The sequence below is a fragment of the Heterodontus francisci genome, chromosome 25 (assembly GCF_036365525.1).
Source record: "Heterodontus francisci isolate sHetFra1 chromosome 25, sHetFra1.hap1, whole genome shotgun sequence".
NCBI classification, from domain to species: domain Eukaryota; kingdom Metazoa; phylum Chordata; class Chondrichthyes; order Heterodontiformes; family Heterodontidae; genus Heterodontus; species Heterodontus francisci.
In genome coordinates, this window is record NC_090395.1 from 41,793,398 (window position 1) to 41,817,568 (window position 24,171).

The 24,171-nt window shown below is 43.7% G+C and overlaps 1 protein-coding gene across 9 annotated transcripts in view; it reads right to left on the minus strand.

Moving 5' to 3' along the window:
• Positions 1 to 24,171, minus strand: part of LOC137383841 (neuron navigator 1-like) — a 719,754-nt gene that overhangs the window by 528,146 nt on the left and 167,437 nt on the right. For all 9 annotated transcript variants that reach the window (XM_068057140.1, XM_068057137.1, XM_068057136.1 and 6 more), the window contains one exon: positions 11,258 to 11,397. In XM_068057140.1, the coding sequence (XP_067913241.1) occupies positions 11,258 to 11,397 (140 nt within the window). The remainder of the gene's footprint in view (positions 1 to 11,257; positions 11,398 to 24,171) is intronic.

Below are 24,171 nucleotides of genomic sequence, written 5' to 3' on the forward strand. Positions count from 1 at the left end.
ATAGAGACTTCAATGGAAAAGAAAATTGGCACGGAGTAAAAGGGATTTTCAACTCACTATGAGTATTTTTCACACAAGTGGTAAAGACAAATTTCACTCTCCCCCACCCCAAAGTGTCACAAGAATATAAGAAATAGAGGCAGGAGTAGACCATTCAGCCCATCGAGCCTGCTCTGCCATTCAATAACATCATGGCTGATCTGATGGCCTTAATTCCACTTTCCTGCCTGCCGCCCACAACCCTCGCCTCCCTTGTGGGTCGAAATCTGTCTGCCTCAGCCTTGAATATATTCAAATGATCCAGCCCCCACTGCTCTCTGGGGGAGAAAATTGCAAACACTAATGACCCTCTGAGAGAAGAAATTCCTCCTCATCTCAGTCTTAAAAGGGAGACCCCTTATTTTGAAACTGTGGCCCTTAGTTCCAGATTCCCCCACTAGGGGAAACATCCTCTCAGCATCTACCCTGTCAAGCGCCGTCAGAATCTTATATGTTTCAATAAGATCATCTCTCATTCTTCTAAACTCCAAGAAGTATAGGCCCAACCTGCTCAATCTTTCGTCCTTAGGCAACACCTTAATCCCAGGAATCTACCGAGTGAACCTTCTCTGAACTTCTTCCAATGCAAACATATCCCTCCTTAAGAAGACAAAACTATAGTACTCTAGGTGCGGTCTCACCAATGCCCTGTACAGCTGCAGCAAGACTTGCCTACTTTTATACTCCGTCCCACTTGCAATACATGCCAACATTCCATTTGCCTTCCTAATTGCTTGCTGTACCTGCATGCTAACATTTTGTGATTCATGTACAAGGACATGCTGATCCCCTGTGCTGCAGCATTCTGCAGTCTCTCTCCATTTAAGTAACATTCTGCTTTTCTATTCTTCCTGCCAAAGTGGACAAACTCACATTTCCCCACATTATACTCCATCTGCCAAATTTTTGCCCACTCACTTAACCTATCTATATCTCTTTGCAGACACTTTGTGTCCTCTTCACAACTTATTTTGCTACCTATCTTTGTATCGCCTGCACATTTAGCTACAATACACTCACTCCCTTTATCCAAGTCATTAAATAGACTGTAACTAGTTGAGGGCCCAGCACTGGTCCCTGTGGCACTCCACTAGTTAAAGTTTGCCAACCTGAAAATGCAGCATTTACCCTGACTGTGTTTCCTGTTAGTTAGCCAATCCTCTATCTATCCTAATATATTACCCCCAACAACATGAGCTCTGATCTTCTGTAGTAACCTTTTATGTTTCACTTTATTGAATGCCTTTTGGAAATCCAAAACACTACAGCTACTGGTTCCCCTTCATCCACCCTGCTTTTTATGTCCTCAAAGACTTCTACTAAATTTGTCAAACACAATTTCCCTTTCATAAAACCACGTTGATTGTGCCTGAATGCATTATGATTTTCCAAATGTCCTGCCACTACTTCCTTAATAACAGATTCTAGCATTTGCCCAATGACAGATGTTAGGGTAACTGGCCTATAGTTTTCTGCTTTTTGCCCTCCCCACCCACATTTCTTGAAAGAGGTGTTACATTTGCGGTTTTCCAAACCATTGGGACCTTTCCAGAATCTAGGGAATTTTGGAAGATTACAACCAATGCATTCACCATCTCTGCAGCCACTTCTTTTAAGACCTTAGGATGCAGGCCATCTGATCCAGGGATTTATCAACCTTTAGTCCCATTAGTTCTCCTTGTTCTTTTATTCTACTGCTCGTGATTGTTTTAAGTTCCTCCCTCCCTTTTGCCTCTTGATTTTCTTCTATTCTTGGGATACTTTAGTGTCTTCTACTGTGAAGACAAATACAAAATACTTGTTCAAAGTCTGTGCCATTTCCTTGTTTCCCATTATTTATTTCCCAATCTCATCCTCTAAGAGACCAACGCTTACTTTGGCTACTCTCACCTTTTTATATATTTGTAGAAGCTTTTGCTGTCTGTTTTTATATTTCTTGCTAGTTTACTCTCATACTCTAATTTCTCCCTCTTTATTATTTTAAGTCATTCTCTGCTGGTTTATAACATTTTCCAACCTTCTGCCTACCACTAATTTTGGCAGCATTGTACACCTTTTCTTTCAATTTGATTCTATCCTTAAGTGCGCTATCCCACCAAGCTAGGTTTAGGAATGTCAACATTACAGCTTCTTTCAACAGACTTTTTTTGATTCATTCATAGGATGTGGGTGTTGCTGGCTAGGCCAGCATTTATTGTCCATCCCTACTTGCCCTTGAGAAGGTGGTGGTGAGCTGCCTTCTTGAACCGCTGCGGTCCATGTGGGCTAGATACACGCACAGTGCTGGTAGGAAGGGAGTTCCAGGATTTTGACCCAGCGACAGTGAAGGAATGGTGATAGAGTTCCAAGTCAGAATGGTATGTGACTTGGAGGGGAACTTGCAGGTGGTGGTGTTCACAGGCATTTGTTGCCCTTGACCTTCTAGTTGGTAGAGGTCGCGGGTTTGGAAGGTGCTATAGAAGGAGCCTTGGTGCATTGCTGCAGTGCATCTTGTAGATGGTACACACTGCTGCCACTGTGTGTCGGTGGTGGAGGGAGTGAATGTTTGTGAATGGGGTGCCAATCAAGCGGGCTGCTTTGTCCTGGATGGTGTCAAGCTTCCTGAGTGTTGTTGGAGCTGCACCCATCCAGGCAAGTGGAGAGTATTCCATCACACTCCTGACTTGTGCCTTGTAGATGGTGGACAGGCTTTGGGGAGTCAGGAGGCGAGTTACTCGCCGCAGGATTCCCAGCCTCTAACCTGCTCTTGTAGCCACAGTATTTATATGGCTACTCCAGTTCAGTTTCTGGTCAATGGTAGCCCCTAGGATGTTGATAGTGAAGGATTCAGCGATGATAATGCCATTGAATGTCAAGGGGAGATGGTTAGATTCTCTCTTGTTAGAGATGGTCATTGCCTGGCATTTGTGTGGTGCGAATGTTACTTGCCACTTATCAGCCCCAGCCTGGATATTGTCCAGGTCTTGCTGCATTTCTAAACGGACTGCTTCAGTATCTGAGGAGTCACGAATGGTGCTGAACATTGTGCAATCATCAGCGAGCATCCCCACTTCTGGCCTTATGATTGAAGGAAGGTCATTGATGAAGCAGCTGAAGATGGTTGGGTCTAGGACACTACCCTGAGAAACTCCTGCAGTGATGTCATGGAGTTCAGATGATTTACCTCCAACAACCACAATCATCTTCCTTTGCGTTAGGTATGACTCCAAACAGTGGAGAGTTTTCTCCCCGATTTCCATTGACTTCAGTTTTGCTAGGGCTCCTTGATGCCATACTCAGTCAAATGCTGCCTTGATGTCAAGGGCAGTCACTCTCACCTCACCTCTGGAGTTCAGCTCTTTTGTCCATGTTTGAACCAAGGCTGTAATGAGGTCAAGAGTTGAGTGGCCCTGGCAGAACCCAAACTGAGCATCAGTGAGCAGGTTATTGCTAAGCAAGTGCTGCTTGATGGCACTGTCAATGACACCTTCCATCACTTTACTGATGATTGAGAGTAGACTGATGGGATGGTAATTGGCCGGGTTGGACTTATCCTGCTTTTTGTGTCCAGGATATACATGGGCAATTTTCCACATTGCCGTGTAGATGCCAGTATTGTAGCAGTACTGGAACAGCTTCCCTAGGGGCGTGGCAAGTTCTGGAGTACAGGTCTTCAGTACTATTGCCAGAATATTGTCAGGGCCCACAGCCTTTGCAGTATCCAGTGCCTTCAGTCATTTCTTGATATCACGTGGACTGAATCGAATTGGCTGAAGACTGGCATCTGTGATGCTGGGGACTTCAGGAGGAGGCCAAGATGGATCATCAACTTGGCATTCTGGCTGAAGATTGTTACAAATGTTTCTGTCTTATCTTTCGCACTGATGTTCTGGGCTCCCCCATCATTGAGGATGGGGATATTTGTGGAATTGTCCACCACCATTCACGGCTGGATGTGGCAGGACTGCAGAGCTTAGATCTGATCCATTGGATATGGGATCGATTAGCTCTGTCGCATTCTGCTTTCGCAGTTTGGCATGCAAGGCCTCTATTGTAGCTTCACCAGGTTGACACCTCATTTCGAGGTATGCCTGGTGCCGCTCTTGGCATGCCCTCCTGCAGTCTTTATTGAACCAGGGTTGGTCTCCTGGCTTGATGGTAATGGTAGAATGGGGGACATGCCGGGCCATGAGGTCACAGATTGTGGTTGAGTACAATTCTGCTGCTGTTGATGGCCCACAGCGCCTCATGAATGCCCGGTTTTGCATTGCCAGATCTGTTCGAAATCTATCCCATTTAGCACGGTGATAGTGCCACACACGATGGACGATATCCTCAATGTGAAGGCGGGACTTCGTCTCCACAAGGACTGTGCGGTGATCACTCTTACCAATACTGTCATGGACAGATGCAGCTGGGCAGGCAGATTGGTGAAGACAAGGTCAAGTATGTTTTTCCCTCTTGTTAGTTCCCCCACCACCTGCTGCAGACTTAGTCTAGCAGCTATGTCCTTTAGGACTCAGCCAGCCCGGTCAGTAATGGTGCTACCAAGCCACTCTTGGTGATGGACATTGAAGTCCACCACCTAGTGTACATTCTGCGCCCTTGCCACTTTCAATGTTTCCTCCAAGTGGTGTTCAATGTCACTGTTCAACATGGAGGAGTACTGACTCATCAGCTGAGGGAGGGCGGTAGGTGGCAATCAGCAGGAGATTTCTTTGCCCATGTTTGACCTGATGCCATGAGACTTCATGGGGTCTGGAGTCAATGTTGAAGACCCCCAGGGCAACTCCCTCCCTACTGTATACCACTGTGCCACCACCTCTTCCGGGTCTGTCCTGCCACTGGGTCAGGACATACCCGGGGATAGTGATGGCAGTGTCTGGGACACTGTCTGTAAGGTATGATTCCGTGAGTACGTCAGGCTGTTGCTTGACTAGTCTGTGGGACAGCTCTCCCAACTTGGGCACAAGCCCCCAGACTTTAGTAAGGAGGACTTTGCAGGGTCGACAGGGCTGGGTTTGCCATTGTCGTTTCTGGTGCCTTGGTCGATGCTGGGTGGTCCGTCCAGTTTCATTCCTTTTTATTGACTTCGTAGCAGTTAGATACAACCGGGTGGCTTGCTAGGCATTTTCAGAGGGCATGTAAGAGTTAACCACATTGCTGTGGGTCTGGAGTCACATGTAGGCCAGACCAGGTAAGGATAGCAGATTTCCTTCCCTAAAGGACATTAGTGAACCAGATGGATTTTTACAACAATCGACAATGGTTTCATGGCCATCATTAGACTAGCTTTTTAATTCCAGATTTTTTTTTTATTAATTGAATTCAAAATCCACCTTCTGCTGTGGTGGGATTCAAACCCATGTCCCCAGGGCAATACCCTGGGTCTCTGGGTTATTAATCCAGTGACAAGACCACTATGCCACTGCCTCCCCTATATTGTTTGAAGAGCTGGTTCTTGTCCTTGCAGAACCTATAGCATAAAATTCAATGTGTTGAATAACTGAAGAAAGATTTTTTTATCTAAAATGCAAGTTAAAAACCAGAGTCAAAGTTAGAATCATTACAGCACAAGAGGAGGCCATTCAGCCCATCAAGTCTATCCTGGCTCTCTGTAGAATAATCCAATCAGTCCCATTCCCTGGTCCTATCCCATAGCTCTGCAAGTTTATTTTCCCTCAAATGCCATCGAATACCCTTTTGAAATCATTCATCGCCTCTACTTCCACAACCCTCACAGGCAGCAAGTTCCAGGTTATTACCACTTGCTGCGTAAAAAAGTTCTTCCTCACATCCCCCCACCCCCGCCTCTCTTGCCCAAAATATTAACTCTGTGTCCCCTGGTCCTTGCAGCACCAGCTTACTTGGAACAACTGTTCTGCGGTTTGTGGATTTCAAAGCTCTTGGTCAGGGGGTGTAGTGCTGTCTCTTCCACAGACAAGACGTGGATCATGGTTTCCCAGACCAATCTTTGTTAACTGAATCAGTTGCAGTTCCCATTGTCGCTATTTTTTCCAACTGTCTTTTACAATGCAAAATGAGCAGTCATGTTTCCAGCCACTGTCCTTTTAAACCAAGCTATTCTTTTCAGTCCAGTAACAGTTGAAAATTAATGTTCAATATGACGAAACTAACATGTCTCACTTTGGCAGGTGTGGTTTTCATAACAATATAGTTTATATGGAATTCCAGAAAAAAGAACACAAGAAATAGGAGCAGCAGTAGACCATATAGCTCATCAAGCCTGCTCTGCCACTCAATACAATCATGGCTGAACTTAGACTTCAGCTCTTTCTTGCTTGTTTGCCATATCCCTTGATTCCCTGAGAGATCAAAAGTCTCTTTAACCCAGCCTTAAATGTATTCAATGTTGGAGCAGCCACAATTCTCTGGGGCAGTGAATTCCAAAGATTCACAGCCCTTTGAATGAAGTAATTTCGCCTCATCTCAGTCATAAATGATTGGCCCCTTATCCTGAGACTGTGCCCAGTGTTTTAGATTCCACCACCAGCGGAAACAATCTCAGTGTCTGCCCTATCCAGCCATTTCAGGATCCTGTATGTTTCAATGAGATCATCTCTCACTGTTCTAAACTCCAGAGAATATAAGCCCAATTTACTTAGCCTCTCCTTCATGAACCTTTGCTGTACTGCCTCCAATGCAAATATATCCTTTCTTAAATGTGCAGACCAAAACTGAACACAGTACTCCAGATGTGGTCTCACCAAACCCTGTACTTTTGTAGCAAGACTTCTTTATTCCTATACTCCAATCTCCTTGCAATAGAGGCCGATTTGCCTTCCTAATTGCTTGCTGTACCAGCATGCTAACTTCCTGCATTCCTGTACAAGCACACCCAAGATTCTCTGAACATCAACACTTACAAATTTCACATGTTTAAAAAAAAAATCTGCTTTTCTATTCAAGCGACCAACGTGAATAATTTCACATTTCCCTATACTATATTCCAACTGCCATCTTGTTGCCCACTCACTTAATCTGTCTATATCTCTTTGCAGCCTCTCTGTGTCCTCCCCACAGCTTACCTTTCCACCTACCTTTGTATCAGAAGGCATTCAATAAAGTTCCACATAAGAGGCTAAACTTAAAGCTGGTTATGGTTCTGGTAGAGAGTGGAAGACAAAGTAGGGACAATGGGGATGTAGTTGAATTGGAAGGAAGTGACCAGTGGTATTCCACAAAGATTTGTACTGGAGCATCAACTATTCACTAAATGTATTAGTGACTTAAATAACACGATAGAGAGCTTGACACAAAGGTTGGTGGCATGGTAAGTAGTTGAGATGGAAGCATAACAATTACAAAAGAGACATTGATAGATTAAATGAGTGGGCAAAACACTACACTGTCCAGTCTGGTTACAAACACAAGGAAGCAATGAAGGCACTGGAGGTGGTTCAGAACAGAGCCGAAAAGCAATCTTGTGAAGAAGGAGAGGAGAGACAGAAACTGGCAACAAGAGAATAAAAGGTGACAAATTTAATATAGTTGTGGGGGGGTGGAAAATTGACCTTGTAATTTTGCATTGGAAGAGAACAAAGATTTGCATTTATATAGCACCTTTCAGGACATCCCAAAGCACTTTCCAGCCAATAAAGTACTTTTTCTGTGTAGCCAGTGTAACGTAGGAAACTCCACAGCCAATTTTTGTACAGAAAGGTCCTACAAACAGCATTGAGACAATGGCCAGATAATCTGTTATAGTAATGTTGATTGAGGGATAAATATTGGCCAAGACACTGGGGATAACTCCCCTGCACTTCTTCAAAATAGTGCCATGGGATCATTTATGTGCACCCATAGGGACAGACAGGGCCTTGGTTTGACTTCTCATCTGAAAAAGGGTACCTCTGACAATACAGCATTCCCTCAGTTCTGCTCAGGAATGTTAACCTAGATTTTTGTGCTTAATCTCTGGAGTGGTGCTTGAACCCACAACCTTCTGACTCGTGTGCTACTAGAGAAGAAAGGCCAACAAGAAAAAGACCACCAAAACTAAGAGAAACAAAAGGAAAAGCAGAAAAGGAGAATAGAATAGTAAGTAACTTATTGCCGACAGAGGACATGTTTTCTAATACTTCCTTGATGACTTTCCTGTATACAAAAACCTTGGGAAAAAAAACCCTTAGTTTAATTGTTTCCGTACTTATTTTGGCACTTTGCAATTGGTGTTTTTATTTGAAAGGAAAATGGTTAATGGCAAACATCTGGTCTTAATGTGAGAACATTGTTATGCTTATACTAGACATTATTCCATTCCAATAGTTTTTTCATGTAACAATTGAGATTTAGGTACAGGTTTGAAAAAAGGCTTTTGCCATCAAGAGCATGTAACTTTGTAAAATATATTTAAATCAAATTAGGATCTATTCATGTATATTTTATCGCATCTGTGGCAGCAGTTGTAGAAGTTTCTCAAATAATGCTGTTTGTCAAAATTATACAATCAGATATGGTGATAGAGTTTGTGCACTTCTCTTTTTTGGATTGAGGGTCACTTTGATTGTTGGTGATAGCGTAAAATGGAAGATATTAATTCAGCTGCCCATTATACATCTTTGCTGATTTTCATTTCCATTGAATTCTATGGCAATGTAAATCAGGAAAGATGTATAACAAAGGGCTGAATCATTCTTACTCAAAGTTAAAATTACCCCCATGATGTTCAGAATCAAGTACAAACTATTTTAAATTACAGCAAGTAACACCATTTGCAAGTTACCCTCCAAGTCACACATCATCCTGACTTGGAACTATAATGTCGTTCCATCACTGTCGCCGAGTCAAAATCCTGGAACTCTCTCCCTAACAATACGGTGGGTGTGCCTATACCACATGGAGTCCAGCGATTCAAGAAGGTGGCTCACCACTACCACCTTCTCAAGGGCCATTAAGGATGGGCAATAAATGCTGGCCTTGCCAGCAATGCTCACGTCCCATGAACAAATAAAAAATTGCAAATATCCAAAAGCATATGATAAAGCTTGTTGGCTCACTTTCCCTGTCTGCACAACTTTATTGCCAAGATACCACCCTTCAGCTATTTACTTTTAATGAAATTTGCAGCTTATTCATATTTGGTTTTGACAATGTTAATTCTGGTCATTGAGAACTGCGCAGTTACTTTTAATATTTATCCGTAACTAAAATAATTTAGGGGGCACTTACAATGCCTTGAATGCTAACAGCATTGTCGAAAGTTCTGATGAAAGGTCACAGACCTGAAATGTTAACTCTGCTTCTCTCTTCACAGATGCTGCCTGACCTGCTATGTATTTCCAGCACTTTCTGTCTTTATTTCAAATTTCCAGCATCTGCAGTATTTTGCTTTTATATTACTGTCAAAAGTTACAAATGACTTGCTAACACTACAGCTGTAAGTCTGAATTTGGTACAATTCTCTGTCTGACTTACAGTAAACCTTTAAATATGTCTATTGCAGAATTATTTTTATACAGATAATTTAAAGCAAAAACCTGTTATTTGACTTCAACTACAGACTGGGTGATGAACATGTGAGTACTGAAAATATCAGGAAATCAGCATTTGTAACCAGAATGAGTATTTTAGTGCATGCCTTGGGCTGGTAATTTAATACTGGCGAGCACATGAACTGAATGAGGCAGCTGTAGATATAAATCCTCTGACATCCTATTCAATCCAGATTATCCTCAGTTAAGCTGAATGCAATCTCAGAGGCTACAGTGTAAATGTAGCATAACTGCTATTCCATGAAATTCCACCTTTACATTGGGAAAAGACATTTATTTTGGATCAAGTATTTATATTCTTCTCTGCCTTACAAAAGTCCATCAAACCCCAACCCATGAGCCATGTTTTTTCGTGCAGCTGAAAGCCACAATTTTACACATCTGATTCAAATCAAATTTATCAACAAATGGATTTAATCAACCACTAGATTAAAACTTTTACATCATACCAACGTCAGAGTGTTGTTTTAAATGCCCTATACAATTTATCTTGGCATTTTATATGAGAGAGTTTGGCTGTTACATAAATGATCAAATATACATATGGTACATTACCTACTACTATTTAAAGTTGAACATTCATATGGATGCATTATACATAAACACACTAAACTAGAAGGCTATTCGGATCTTTGTGACCCACAGCTGAACTATTGATCTGACATTGTAAGAATGATTGCTGACACTTGGGACAGCACTTGGAAAATGTGCACTGTCTACATTACAACTGCAACCAGTGTGGAAGTTTTTCAAACTTTACCCTTTAAAGTTTAAACCACCTTGATGTTATTGTATGACATTTCTATTTCCAGTGCTCAAAAAGAACTGGGTATCTTGTCATCTGTTCTCAATCACAGGAGGTTTGATAGATAATTGAAGACCAGTAACTAGACCTCAGCATGTGTATTTGAGTATGCATGAGCTTTGCTCCACTCCACAGTGATGTAAATGGAAAATACAACCATAGCTTCTTCCTTCCATCGCTGTTAAAATGCACCCACTACTGCACCAGTGTGTTTGGCCAAAAGAGTTAAGAATTTTCTTGTACTATTTACATGCAGGTATTTAACATTTTCTAGCTGTTTTAAGTATAGTCGCCAAAATGCCAAATGAATCTCAACATTATTGTTAAGCACCTAAGTATTTCCATGGTGTTAAAATAAATTGGTAAAAATGTGAAACAACAGCTTAAACATTTTTGAAGATTTTACTTAGAACATGATTATGACTCTACATACTGGATGAATACAGCAATTTGCCATTTTATGTTAGTTTTAAACAACTGAACAAATACATCTTGTTTGCCTGTTAAAGCACCACACCCTGAAATATAAATCTCACTACTGTGATGCTCAGATTTTTATAAGACTATCTTTGAAATATAAAACTGTTGCTTTACATCAGTTTTCCTCATAATATTTGTAATAATATTGCTGATCTAAGATAAAATTATTCGTAAAATATATACAGTAATTCCAAATAATACATTACTGAATCTTCAATAGCATATTGAAGCAAGACATGAAATGCAAACCCTATTCAAAAAACAAAACTGCATTCCTTTAAGTAACCCTATTATCAAATTAAGCAACCCTAGCTCTATCAACTTAATACTTAAATAATATTTCTAAAGCTTTGTTCCTTGGTGTAGTAATTGAATTTATTTTGCCACCATTCAAATTTCTCTGACTTTTAAAATGCATCAGCACACATTTAATCCTTACCTTTCTGACTCCCAGATTTGCACGACGGGGGGTTGTGCTTGTTCAAACTGCTAATAGTTTGACTTTGTCTGTTCATAGTTGTGAGAGACTTTGTACTGCTGCCGGTTGCTGCTGCTGCCCTTGTAGTGGGGCCAGGAATCCTGAAGGAAAAAACATAGTGTCTTGAGTATAAATATGAAGCAGATTCAAGAGAGAGAATAAGCTTTGCACAAGAGCAACAAGATTATCTGGGTTTAACCACAAATGGAAAAAAAAGTTCAATTATGCTGATCCACATACTGAGACTAAAGTAAAGAAATTACCTCACCAGTCTTTAGAAAGAAGGATGATATGTCTGCAGCATTATAGAACTTCAGTTTTATTTCAGATTAAAAGTTACAGTTCATGACTACTAGTTCATCTGCCAGCTTAATACTAAATACTAAGGTAGGTATGTGTTGGGTGGGGATTGGCAAACGCCCAACCCAACTTTAATATTAACCACACGCCATCCATTACGGAATCACAAATAGAGCATACATATTGCTGACTACAGTGTCTTAATCCGATGGTTGAACAGTAGCTCAAATAAATCAACAAAAATAATGACACAAGGACTGAGATTAGTACTCAGAACCAACAATTTTCTCTTCTGGTTGCTTCACGAGAAGTTTACTAAAGATTGTCTATTTAAATCACTTTCGAGCAAAGCATATAAATATGGGAATGATTAGCCAATCAAAATAAAAATTACAGCTTACAATTTTGTTACAATATCATTTATCTATTTATTGAAGCCCCAGGTTCAAATATATGATATAATTTATAGCAAATTGTAAAAGAAAAATTCCTTTTCAGGAATTCACCTCTAATTATCCTTCATTATCATCACTCATAGAGTCACAGAGTCAGAGAGTAATACAGCACAGAAACAGGCCCTTTGGCCCAATGCGCCTGCGCCGACCATCAAGCATCCTCAAATCACTAAGACCTATGTTACATTCTCTCTCATTTTCTTCAGCAGCCTCTTCGATCCATTTTTTCCAAGACACCTAAATCTGCTTCAAGCCAGTAAGATGCAACAGTGTTTTGGTACGGCCTTAAGAGTGGACCACCTTAAGAAGTTGTAAGTGCAGGTCACCAGACGAAGTGATGTCGTGTCACACATGTTCAGAGAGTAGTGGGTGTAGCCCAACAGAGTGAGATGTGTTTAAATGTAGCTCATGCAGTAATTGTTTGTATATGTGTAATATATGTTCCAGTTAAAGTTGTTTCAGGCAAGTGGGAAATGGGGTGGCTAGTTTCCACTTGTCACCTCCCAACTGACACAGATAATGTTTTAGGAACACAAGAACACAAGAAATAGGGGCCGACGTAGACCATATGGTCCATCAAGCCTGCTCTGCCATTCAAAACGATCATGGCTGATCTTGGGCTTCCAAGAGAGCAGCGGGAGGAACACAAAGTGGGGAGCAGTTTAATACAGCCCGAGGATCATGGCCTATAGCACTTGCCTTCCAGGAGAGGAGCGGACCTGCGGGAGGAACATGGAGCGGGGAGCAGTTAAATACAGTCCGAGAATTGTGGCCTACAGCACTTACCTTTCAGGAGAGGAGCGGACCTGCGGGTGGAACATGGAGCGGGGAGCAGTTAAATACAGTCCGAGAATTGTGGCCGACAGCACTTACTTTCAGGAGAGGAGCGGACCTGCGGTAGGAACATGGAGCGGGGAGTAGTTAAATACAGTCCGAGAATTGTGGCCTACAGCACTTACCTTTCAGGAGAGCAGTGGAGAGGAGTCCAGGAGGGCCTGAGTTTGAAAAAAACAAGTGAACAGTGACATCACAGGAAAGCTGCAAGGTGATTGGTTGGTGAGTAGCTGCTATTAGGGTGTGTGAAAAAGTAGCTGGGTTAGTACACTAGTGTTAGGGAATATCAGTAAATAGGTGGGTTATAGTGTCTCAACAACTGGCAGACTAAAAACGAGCAAAAATTAAGTATAAACAATAAATAACAAGTGAGTAGCTGGTGAGTATTTTTTGAGTAAGGTTTATTTTAACTAATCAACTGTTTTAATCATGAGTAGGATTTATCAGTCCTCTTCTTCTTTGGCCTCCTTGTCTCGGGAGAGAATGGTAAGCGCCTGGAGGTGGTCAGTGGTTTGTGGAGCAGCGCCTGGAGTGGCTATAAAGGCCAATACTAGAGTGACAGACTCTTCCACAGGTGCTGCAGAAAAAAATGGTTGTCGGGGCTGTTACACAGTTGGCTCTCCCCTTGCGCTTCTGTCTTTTTTCCTGCCAACTGCGAAGTCTCTTCGACTTGCCACACTTTAGCCCCGCCTTTATGGCTGCCCGCCAGCTCTGGCGATCGCTGGCAAATGACTCCCACGACTTGTAATCAATGTTACAGGACTTCATGTCGCATTTGCAGACGTATTTAAAGCGGAGACATGGACGGCCGGTAGGTCTGATACCAGTGGCGAGCTCGCTGTACAATGTGTCCTTGGGGACCCTGCCATCTTCTATGCGGCTCACATGGCCAAACCATCTCAAGCGCCGCTGACTCAGTAGTGTGGATAAGCTGGGGATGTTGGCCGCCTCGAGAACTTCTGTGTTGGAGATACGGTCCTGCCACCTGATGCCAAGGATTCTCCGGAGGCAGCGAAGATGGAATGAATTGAGACATCGCTCTTGGCTGACATACGTTGTCCAGGCCTCGCTGCCGTAGAGCAAGGTACAGAGGACACAGGCTTGATACACTCAGACTTTTGTGTTCCGTGTCAGTACGCCATTTTCCCACACTCTCTTGGGCAGTCTGGACATAGCAGTGGAAGCCTTTCCCATGCGCTTGTTGATTTCTGCATCGAGAGACAGGTTACTGGTGATAGTTGAGCCGAGGTAGGTGCACTCTCGAACCACTTCCAGAGCGTGGTCGCCGATATTGATGGATGGGGCATTTCTGACGTCCTGTCCCATGATGTTTGTTTTCTTGAGGCTGATGGTTAGGCCAAATTCGTTGCAGGCAATCGCAATCCTGTCGATGAGTCTCTGCAGACACTCTTCTGTGTGAGATGTTAATGCAGCATCGTCAGCAAAGAGAAGTTCCCTGATGAGGACTTTCCGTACTTTGGTCTTCACTCTTAGGCGGGCAAGGTTGAACAACCTGCCACCTGATCTTGTGTGGAAGAAAATTCCTTCTTCTGAAGACTTGAACGCATGTGAGAGCAGCAGGGAGAAGAAAATCCCAAACAGTGTAGGTGCGAGAACACAGCCCTGTTTCACGCCACTCAGGATAGGAAAGGGGTCTGATGAGGCGCCGCGATGCTGAATTGTGTCTTTCACATTGTCATGGAATGAAGTGATGATACTTAGTAGCTTTGGTGGACATCCGATCTTTTCTAGTAGTCTGAAGAGACCACGTCTGCTGACGAGGTCAAAGGCTTTGGTGAGATCAATGAAAGCAACGTAGAGGGGCATCTGTTGTTCGCGGCATTTCTCCTGTCTCTGACGAAGGGAGAACAGCATGTCAATGGTCGATCTCTCTGCTCGAAAGCCACACTGTGCCTCAGGGTAGACACGCTCGGCCAGCTTCTGGAGCCTGTTTAAAGCGACTCGAGCGAAGACTTTCCCCACTATGCTGAGCAGGGAGATTCCACGGTAGTTGTTGCAGTCACAGCTGTCACCTTTGTTTTTATAGAGGGTGATGATATTGGCATCGCGCATGTCCTGTGGTACTGCTCCCTCGTCCCAGCACAGGCAAAGCAGTTCGTAGAGTGCTGAGAGTATGGCAGGCTTAGCACTCTTGATTATTTCAGGAGTAATGCTGTCCTTCCCAGGGGCTTTTCCGCTGGCTAGAGAATCAATGGCATCACTGAGTTCCGATTTTGGTGGCTATACGTCCAGCTTATCTATGATTGGCAGAGACTGGGCTGCATTGAGGGCGGTCTCAGTGACAGCATTCTCCCTGGAGTACAGTTCTAGGTAGTGCTCAACCCAGCGGTCCATTTGCTTGCGTTGGTCAGTGATTGTGTCCCCCGATTTTGATTTGAGGAGGGCAATCTTCTTGATGGTTGGCCCAAAAGTTCTCTTAATGCCATCATACATTCCTCTGATGTTTCCGGTGTCTGAGGCCAGCTGAATATGACTGCATAGGTGTTGCCAGTAGTCATTTGCGCAGCGCCTGGCTGTTCTTTGTGCAGCGCTTCTGGCTGTTTTAAGTGCTACAGATGTTAACTCGCTGGGGGCTTTTTTGTAGTTCAGCAGTGCAATGCGCTTCGCGGCTATGACAGGTTCCAGCTCTTCAAAATGAGATTGAAACCAGTCTGCATTCCGCTTCACACATTTGCCATAGGTGGTCATGGCTGACTCATAGATGGCGTCTCTGATGTGGGTCCACTTGGTCTCTGCATCCCCTGTGGGAGTGTTTTGAAGGGCTTTTTCAAGTGAATTTAGAAATTTTTGTAACAGCTGTGGATAAGAAATTCTGCTCGTGTTGATGCGCGGGGGGCCCTTCTGCTTGGAGTGATGCAGCTTCTTTGGTTTGAATCTAACCTTGCTGCACACCAGGGAGTGGCCAGTGTCGCAGTCCGCACTGTGGAAGCTGCGTGTGATTTGAACACTGTTTAAAGAGTCTCGCCTTGTGACTATGAGGTCCAGCTGGTGCCAACGACGTGATCTTGGGTGCCTCCAAGAAACCTGGTGACAGGGTTTAGTGTGAAAGAACGAGTTGGTGATGCAGAGGTTATGATAGGTACACAACTCAAGCAGTCTCTGTTCATTCTCATTCATCCTCCCAATGCCATAGCGCCCGAGGCAGGAGGGCCATGAGTCATGGTCGGCCCCAACCCTGGTGTTAAAGTCCCCCAGCAGGAATAGGTGTTCGGTATTGGGCATGCTACTAATGATATTACGGAGTTCCTTGTAGAACTGGTCTTTATCTTCAGGTGGGGAGCAGACTGTTGGAGCATAGATGCTGAGTAGGTGTACTGGACCTGAGGTGGTGAGCAGTCGGATGGACAGTATGCGTTCTGAGCCAATTGAAGGTGGCTCTATCATGCTGAGCAAAGAGTTTCTGATGGCGAAGCCCACTCCATGATGTCTTGGTTCTTCAGGATCCCTACCCTGCCAGAAGAAGGTGTAGTCTTGCTCTCTTGGAGAGCCACTCGCAGGCAGGCGTGTCTCCTGAAGTGCTGCAATGTCTACATTGAGTCTACTGAGCTCGTTGTTAATGATGGCGGTCTTCCGAGAATTGTTGATTTGTGTAAGGTCTTCCGATAGGCCAAGACACATAGTTCTGACGTTCAAGCTTGCAAAACGAAGGGCTGGTACCTTCTTTCCTTTTTTCGTGCTGTTTGGTGTGGTGTTGAAGTCCGCTTTTCGGGCATTGACCCTGAACTCCAAGCACCCATTGAAGCAGGTGGACTGTGACGGGTTAGAACCGTACTGACCGGGGGCTGCCCGGTTTGAGGCAGGTGGTAGCTGTCCAGTGAGGTGCAATGACCCCTCCCACCGACAAAGGCAACCCGTGGCACCCAATCTCTATGCCAATTTAGCTGGACTTATAACCTGTAACTGCTGCATTCCGTGTTGTTTCGGTCGCTGTGAGGCGACTATGGAGTGACCTCTCCATGGCGCATGCCTGGGCGAATGTGTGGAGGTTGTGAGTTGCCCAAGTGTCAAAATCCCCTCTCGCCCTTTCTGGTGGGGTCCAAAGGAGTGCAGAGCATGACGTTTGGCACCGGTATGGCTGCAGGAACTGCCAGAAACATGCCAAAGGTGACACATGACCGCCTACGGGGTTGCGCTCCGGATTTTGTGTTAGGGTTTACTCCCTTAGCCTTAGTCTCTCCCGAGACGCCCACAAGGCAGTGGGGTTGTTCGGGCCCCTACTCAGGGATAGGTGGATGCTGGTGGGAGGAGGGGGTGCGAGAGGGAGGGGTGGAGGGAAGGGGGTGCCGGGGGGAGCTGGGAAGGGGGCGCAGGAAGAGGGTGCCGTGGGGGTGAGCTGGGTGGGGCGAACTGGGAAGGGGAAGCGGGGGTGGGGGAAGGGGGTGCAGGTAATAAAGCAATTCATCAGATCCCACCATCGACGCCAGGAAAGCTCATCCGTGTCCTCCGGGAGGTGGGCGACAGTCTCGGGCGCCAGTACCAGCAGGAATTCGCTGACATTGCTCTGCAGATGCACTACGAGCTGCACATCTCCTGCGGGCACTTTGCAGTTGTGACCAAGGAGCCGTTACGCGATGGAGTCAACTGGGGCCGGGTCATGGCTTTTTATGTGTTCGGGGTTTTTCTCAATGCTTCCTCACTGTATTAGGTCTTATTACCCTTAACATCAAGGCCAAGAAAAGTTTTATTAATAATTAGAGTCATCGAGTTGTACAGCATAGAAACAGTCCCTTCGGCCCACCGATTCCATGCCGACCTTAATGCCTATCTATATTAATCCCACCTATCTGCATTAATTCCATATCCCTCTATGCCTTGCTCATTCAAGTACCTGTCCAGATGCCTCTTAAATGTTGCTACTGTTCCTGCCTCCACCACCTCGTTCCAGACACCCACTATTCTTTGTGTGAAAAATTTACCCGTTTGATCCCCTTTAAACCTCCTCCTTCTCACCTTAAATCTATGCCCTCTAGTTTTAGTCACCCTACCATGGGAAACAGACTCTGGCTATCTACCCTGTCTATGCCTCTCATAATTTTATATACCTCTATCATGTACCCTCTCAGCCTCCTTCGCTCTGGGGAAAACAGACCCAGCCTATCCAATCTCTCTTTATAACTCAAGCCCTCCAAACTAGGCAACATCCTTGTGAATCTTTTCTGCACCCTCTCTAGCTTAATCACATCTTTCCTGTAGTGCGACGACCAAAACTGCACACAGTACTACAAATGCGGCCTAACCAACGTTATGTACAACTGTAACATGACATTCCAACTCTTGTACTCAATGCCTTGGCCGATGAAGGCAAGCATGCCATACGTCTTCTTCACCACCCTGTCTACCTGTGTTGCCACTTTCAGGGAGCTATGTACTTGCACACTAAGGTGTTGTAGTATTGATAATTTTTTTTTTTAGCAGCAGCAAATGGTCGACTAATAAATAAAGGAATGGCAGGGTTGCTTCAACTTCGAGATTGCACTCCTGTGCTATGTAGGGGCTCCAAGATGCTTCCCGTACCTGGATAACCATTTGTGCAGCAAGTGTTGTCAATTGCAGTAGCTTCACATCTGGGTTTTGGAACTTGAGCGGCAGCTGCCGACACTGCAGTACATTCATGAGGATGAGAGCTATGTGAATGGCACAATTATAGATGTGGTCACCCCACAGCTTAAGAGTATGCAGGAAGAAAGGGAATGGGTGACTGCCAGGCAGTCAAAAAGAATAAGGCAAGTAGTGCAGGAGACCCCTGTGTGCATCTCACTCTCCAACAGGTATTCAGTTCTAAATACTGGAGGAAAGTGATGCTTCACCCAGGGAGTGCAGCCACAGCCAAGTCCATGGCACCAAGGGTGGCTCAGCTGCAGAGCGGGGTACAGGGAAGACTGGAAGAGCCATCGTGATAGGTGGGTGATTCAATAGTCAGGGGAACAGACAGGCATTTCTGTGGTAGCAGACGTGAATTCAGGATGGTGTGTTGCGTCCCTGGTGCCAGGGTCAAGGATGTCACTGAGCGGCTGCAGAGCATCCTGAAGGGCAAAGGTGAACAACCAGCAGTTATAGTCCACATCGGAAACAGCGACATAAGTAAAAAGAGGGATGTGGTCTTGCAGTCAGAATTTAGGGAGCTGGGTAAGAAATTAGCAAGCAGGACCTCAAGAGTAGTAATCTCTATAGAAATAGAAGGATAAGACAGGTGAATGCGTGGCTGGAAAGATGGTGCAGGAGGGAAGGCTTTAGGTTCCTGGGACATTGGGACTGGTTCTGGGGGAGATGGGACATGTACAGGCCAGACAGGTTGCACCTGAACAGAGCTGGGATTGAGTTCCTTGCAGGACGTTTTGCTAGTCCTGTTGGGGAGGGTTTAAACTAGTTTGGCAGGCGGGTGGGGACCTGAGGGTAGATTCAGCTGGGACAAAATCAGAAATGAAAATGGAAGGCAGAAAATTAATGGATGAGTCTGGAAGACAGAGTAAATGAGGGTTATAAAGTTTAAAAAAAAAAGAGTTTGGCAGAGCTCAAGGGTATCTATTTCAATGCAAGCAGTATAGCAAATAAAGCAGATGGGCTGAGGGCACAGATAGACATATAGCAGTATGATATCATAACAATTACAGGGACATGGCTTAAGGAGGGACAGGAACCTTAAGGAGGGACCTTCCACAACAGCGCTTCTGATATGTCTTCCTTTCTCTTCAACCGAGGATTCCCTGAGGATTGTGGCTGACAGGGCCCTCAGCCGTGTCTGGCCCATTTCCCGCACTTTTGTCCTCACCCCTTCCCCTCCCTCCCTTGTCTTCACTTTCCACTCCACCAGCCACCAGATCCAAAGGATCATCCTCTGCCATTTCCGCCATCTCCAGCGTGATGCTACCACCAAACGCATCTTCTCCTCCCCTCCCTTGTCAGCATTCCGAAAGGATAATTCCCTCCACGACATCCTGGTCCACTCCTCTATTACTCCCAACACCATGTCCCCTTCCCATGGCACCTTCCCATGCAATCGTAGGTGGTGTAATACCTGCCCTTTTACCTCCCCTCTTCTTGCTATCCAAGACCCCAAACACTCCTTTGAGGTGAAGCAATGATTCACTTGTACTTCTTTCAATTTAGTATACTGTATTCGTTGCTCACAGTGCAGTATCCTCTACATTGGGGAGATCAAACACAGATTGGGTGACCGCTTTGCGGAACACCTCCGCTCAGTCCGACAACACGATGCCGAGCTTCCTGTTGCTTGCCATTTCAACACACCCCACTGCTCTCATGTCCAGATCTCTGTCCTGGGCTTACTACAGTGTTCCAGTGAACATCAATGCAAGCTCGAGGATCAGCACCTTAGTTACCAACTAGGCACACTACAGCCTACTGGACTGAAAATTGAGTTCAATAATTTCAGAACATGACTGGCCCTTTTTTATTTTCATTACTTTTCTTTATTTTATTTTATTTGCTTCATCATTCACCTTTTTTTTTACCATGTGCCTGCCTTCTGTTTTTTTCATGTTTGTACTTTTGGCTAAGGCTGTTCAATATTCTGTCATTTAACAGCCTCTCTGCCCTCCTTGAGGTAATGCACCCACTATTCACTGCCTGCCAACTTGAAAATGCCCACTCTCAACTTCCTGTCTGTTAACCAGTCCTCTATCCATGCGAATATATTACCTCTAACTCCATGAGCCCTTACCTTGCCTATTAACCTTTTGTGTGGCACCTTATAGAATGCCTTTTGGAAATCCAGGTATACGACATCTACTGGTTTCCCTTTATCTACTCTACCAGTTACATCCTCAAAAAAACTCTAATAAATATGGCAAACAGGACCTCCCTTTAGTAAAACCATGCTGACTTTTTCTAATCATACTATGCTTTTCCAAGTGCAATGTTAAGACCTCTTTAATAATACTTTCCAGTATCTTCCCGATTACTGATGTTAGACTAACTGGCCTGTAGTTCCCCGTTTTCTCTCTACCTCCTTTTTGAAAAGCGGTGTAACATTCGCCGATTTCCAATCTGACAGGACCATTCCTGAATCTAGGAAATTCTGGTAAATTATAGTCAGCGCATCCACTATCTCTTCAGATATCTCTTTTAGAACCCTAGAAGGAAGGAGACCTAATCCCGGGGACTTGTCAGATTTTAGTCCCTCAAGTTTCTCCAATACTTTTCTTGGCTGATATCAATATCCTTAGTTTCCTCACTCTTTTTAGCCCCTAGGTTACTGACTATTTCTGGTATGGAACTTGTGTCTTCTACTGTGAAGACAGACACAAAATATTTGTTCAATGCCTCTGCTATTTCCCCATTTCCCATGCTGATTTCTCCTGTCTCTGCCTCTAAGGGACCAACGTCTACTTTAACTACTCTCTTCCTTTTTATGTACTTATAAAAGCTCTTACAATCTGTTTTTATATTGCTGGCTAGTTTACTCTCGTATTCTATTTCTTCCCTTTTTATCAACTTTTTGGTGGCCCTTTGCTAGCTTCTAAAACCCAATCCTCAGACTTGCTACGATTTCTGGCAACATTGTAAGCCTCTTCTTAATACATGGCATAACCTCCTGAGTGAGCCACAGATGGGTCTTTCTTATGAGTTTTTGTTTTTGAACGAATGTACTTTTGTTGAACCCTTTGAATTGTTTTTTTAAATGTTTCCTACTGTTCATTTACTGTCATACCTTCCAGTCAATTTACCCAATTAACCTTAGCCAGTTCTCCCCTCATATCTTTGTACTTGGCTTTGGTTACGTTTAAGATTCTTTTTTTTGATTGAAATGTGTCACATTCAAACTTAATATGAAATTCAATGGTATTGTGATCACTATTTCCCAGTGGATCTTTTACGATTACATTGCTTATTAACCCTGCTTCATTACACAGTACGAGATATAAAATAGCTTTATCCCTGGTCGGTTCTACAATGTATTGCTCCAAGAAACTGTCACAAAAACATTCTACAAACTCATCTTCTAGACCACTGTTGCCAATTTGATTGCCCCAATCTATATGCAGATTAAAGTTTCCCACAATTAGTACATTACCTTTTTTTACACGTTCCAATAATTTCCCATTGAATGTTCTGTCCAATAATATAACTACTGTTAGGAGGCCTGTAACCTACTCCCACCAGTGTTTTCTGACTCTTGCTATTCCTAATTTCCACCCAAACTGATTCTACTTCATGATCTTCTGAGGCCAGATCCCTTCTTATTAATGTCCTTATGTCATCCTTTACTATCAGGGTTACCCCTCCTCCTTTGTCATTCTGTCTGTCTCTCTGAAATATTGTGTACCCTGGAATATTCATTTCCCAACCTTGATTTCCTTGTAACAATGGCAATTAGATCTACAGATTTCAGCTTGTGCTTTGTTTGCCAAATAAACAGACAGTGACAGGTTTTCTTGTAGGTTTAAAACAGAGATTTATTAAACAATATTCACCTGAAATGATCACACCAACAACGCACACATTCACACAAGAAAAGATAGATAGAAGGTAAAGGGTAAGAGGCATTAAGAATTCACGGTGTAAAAGCCTGCTGTTTTCAGGAAAAAACCTGTGGAATCCTCTTGGAAGGTAAGTTTTTAAAGTTGCAGACCTGTTTGCTGCTTGTCCTGCATTTTGTGGGATGTTGAAGCTTCTGGCAGGCAACACTTCAGTTCGAAGGTAGTGTTGGTATTTCTTAGTTCAATTTTCACAGGCGGAGGAGTTGTTTAAAAGTCATTCTCTTATTTCTATGCTGTAGTTCATTGCCAACTCGTCTCAGCAACGTTCAACTATCTTAGCTGGAATTGCTCTCTCTCAGCCTCATGCTGGAATTGAAGATGGCTTTCGATGTTCTCTTTGTGTCTGGAGACCTCTAGCTGATGTCTTGATATTCTGATGTTCTTTCTGCTCTCCATAAAAGTTGTCTTTAAAAGGTAAAGCTCATTAAGTGTTAGTTTTGCTCATGTGGCTTACGTTTCAGTTCCTGAGGGGCTATACAATAGCTTCTGATTGCAGCTCATTTTGATAAGATGAGGTATTTTCACATTTACTGTCGTGATTGTAGCTAGAGATGGGGTGTCTCCGAGTGCTTTTGTTTTCGTTAATTTTTGTGGTAGCTCACATCCAAGTGTGATGAACTGTTTACAATTTCAATGCAGACAGGGTTTACAAGTTTTAGTTCTAGCAGACATGAATGTGTATTTCTGGGCAAGAGAAGGTGCATGTCATGTGACTTTTTCCTCCATCTTGTTGAAGGCAAGTATACCAGTCTTTGAAATTGTTTTATTATTTATAACTCTCCAGTTTCGTTTTGCATTTCCACACTGCACTTCCCATGAGCAAGACAAAGTACAATAAAAACGCACATTTTCTTTGGATATTACTTGTAGTCCTGTGAGTCTTACCATAGTTCACATATCAAAAGGAATAAGTAATATTACAGTAAGTACATAAATGATTGTTGTGCTATTTTACAGACATGTTTATGCAAATACAGTAAATCTTTGCATAAAAAGATTTTTCTTCTGCTGTACTGTATTCTTTCCCTGCACAATGCCCTTTGCCTGCCAAAATCTATTGATTCTTCAAGGGTGTGGTCCTTATTCGAGGTCTCAAGCTTTAAATACTAACCATTTCAAATACGCAAAAGGCATTGGTTAAGACATACTATTTATAGTTGGACTGAAGGAGGTTTTTTTGGAGATTTTGTTCTTCCCATCCATATCCATTCTAATATGCTTCTGAACTGAAATGCAACCTGATATCTTTTTAAATGTACAGCCCTGGCCACTCCCCACACCAGAAGAACTTGCATTTATATAGTGTATTTCACATCCTCAGGATGACCATGATTCACAGTCAGGCAATTACTTTTGCCATAATAATAAAAGCAAAATACTGCGGATGCTGGAAATCTGAAATAAAACAAGAAATGCTGGAATCACTCAGCAGATCTGGCAGCATCTGTGGAAATTACTTTTGCCAGTTGGCTGTCCAATCAATAACACCTCGCAAAAAGCAACACTCATCGGGAGTGTCAGCTAGATGAAACGGCCAAGTCCCTATTGTGGTCCTTGAACCCTCAAGCTACTGAATCACAGATAATGATACTACCACTGAACCAAGCTGACAAAGATTTGTCCTGAATTGTGGACAAGGCACATGGATCATCATCAAGATCTCATATGCAATAGCTGGCTCATCAGATGGATGGAGAACCACAAACAATGCAGTCATGTTTTTCCAAAATATGCCACCCTTTCCGCAAGAGGCCCTGGTGGTATC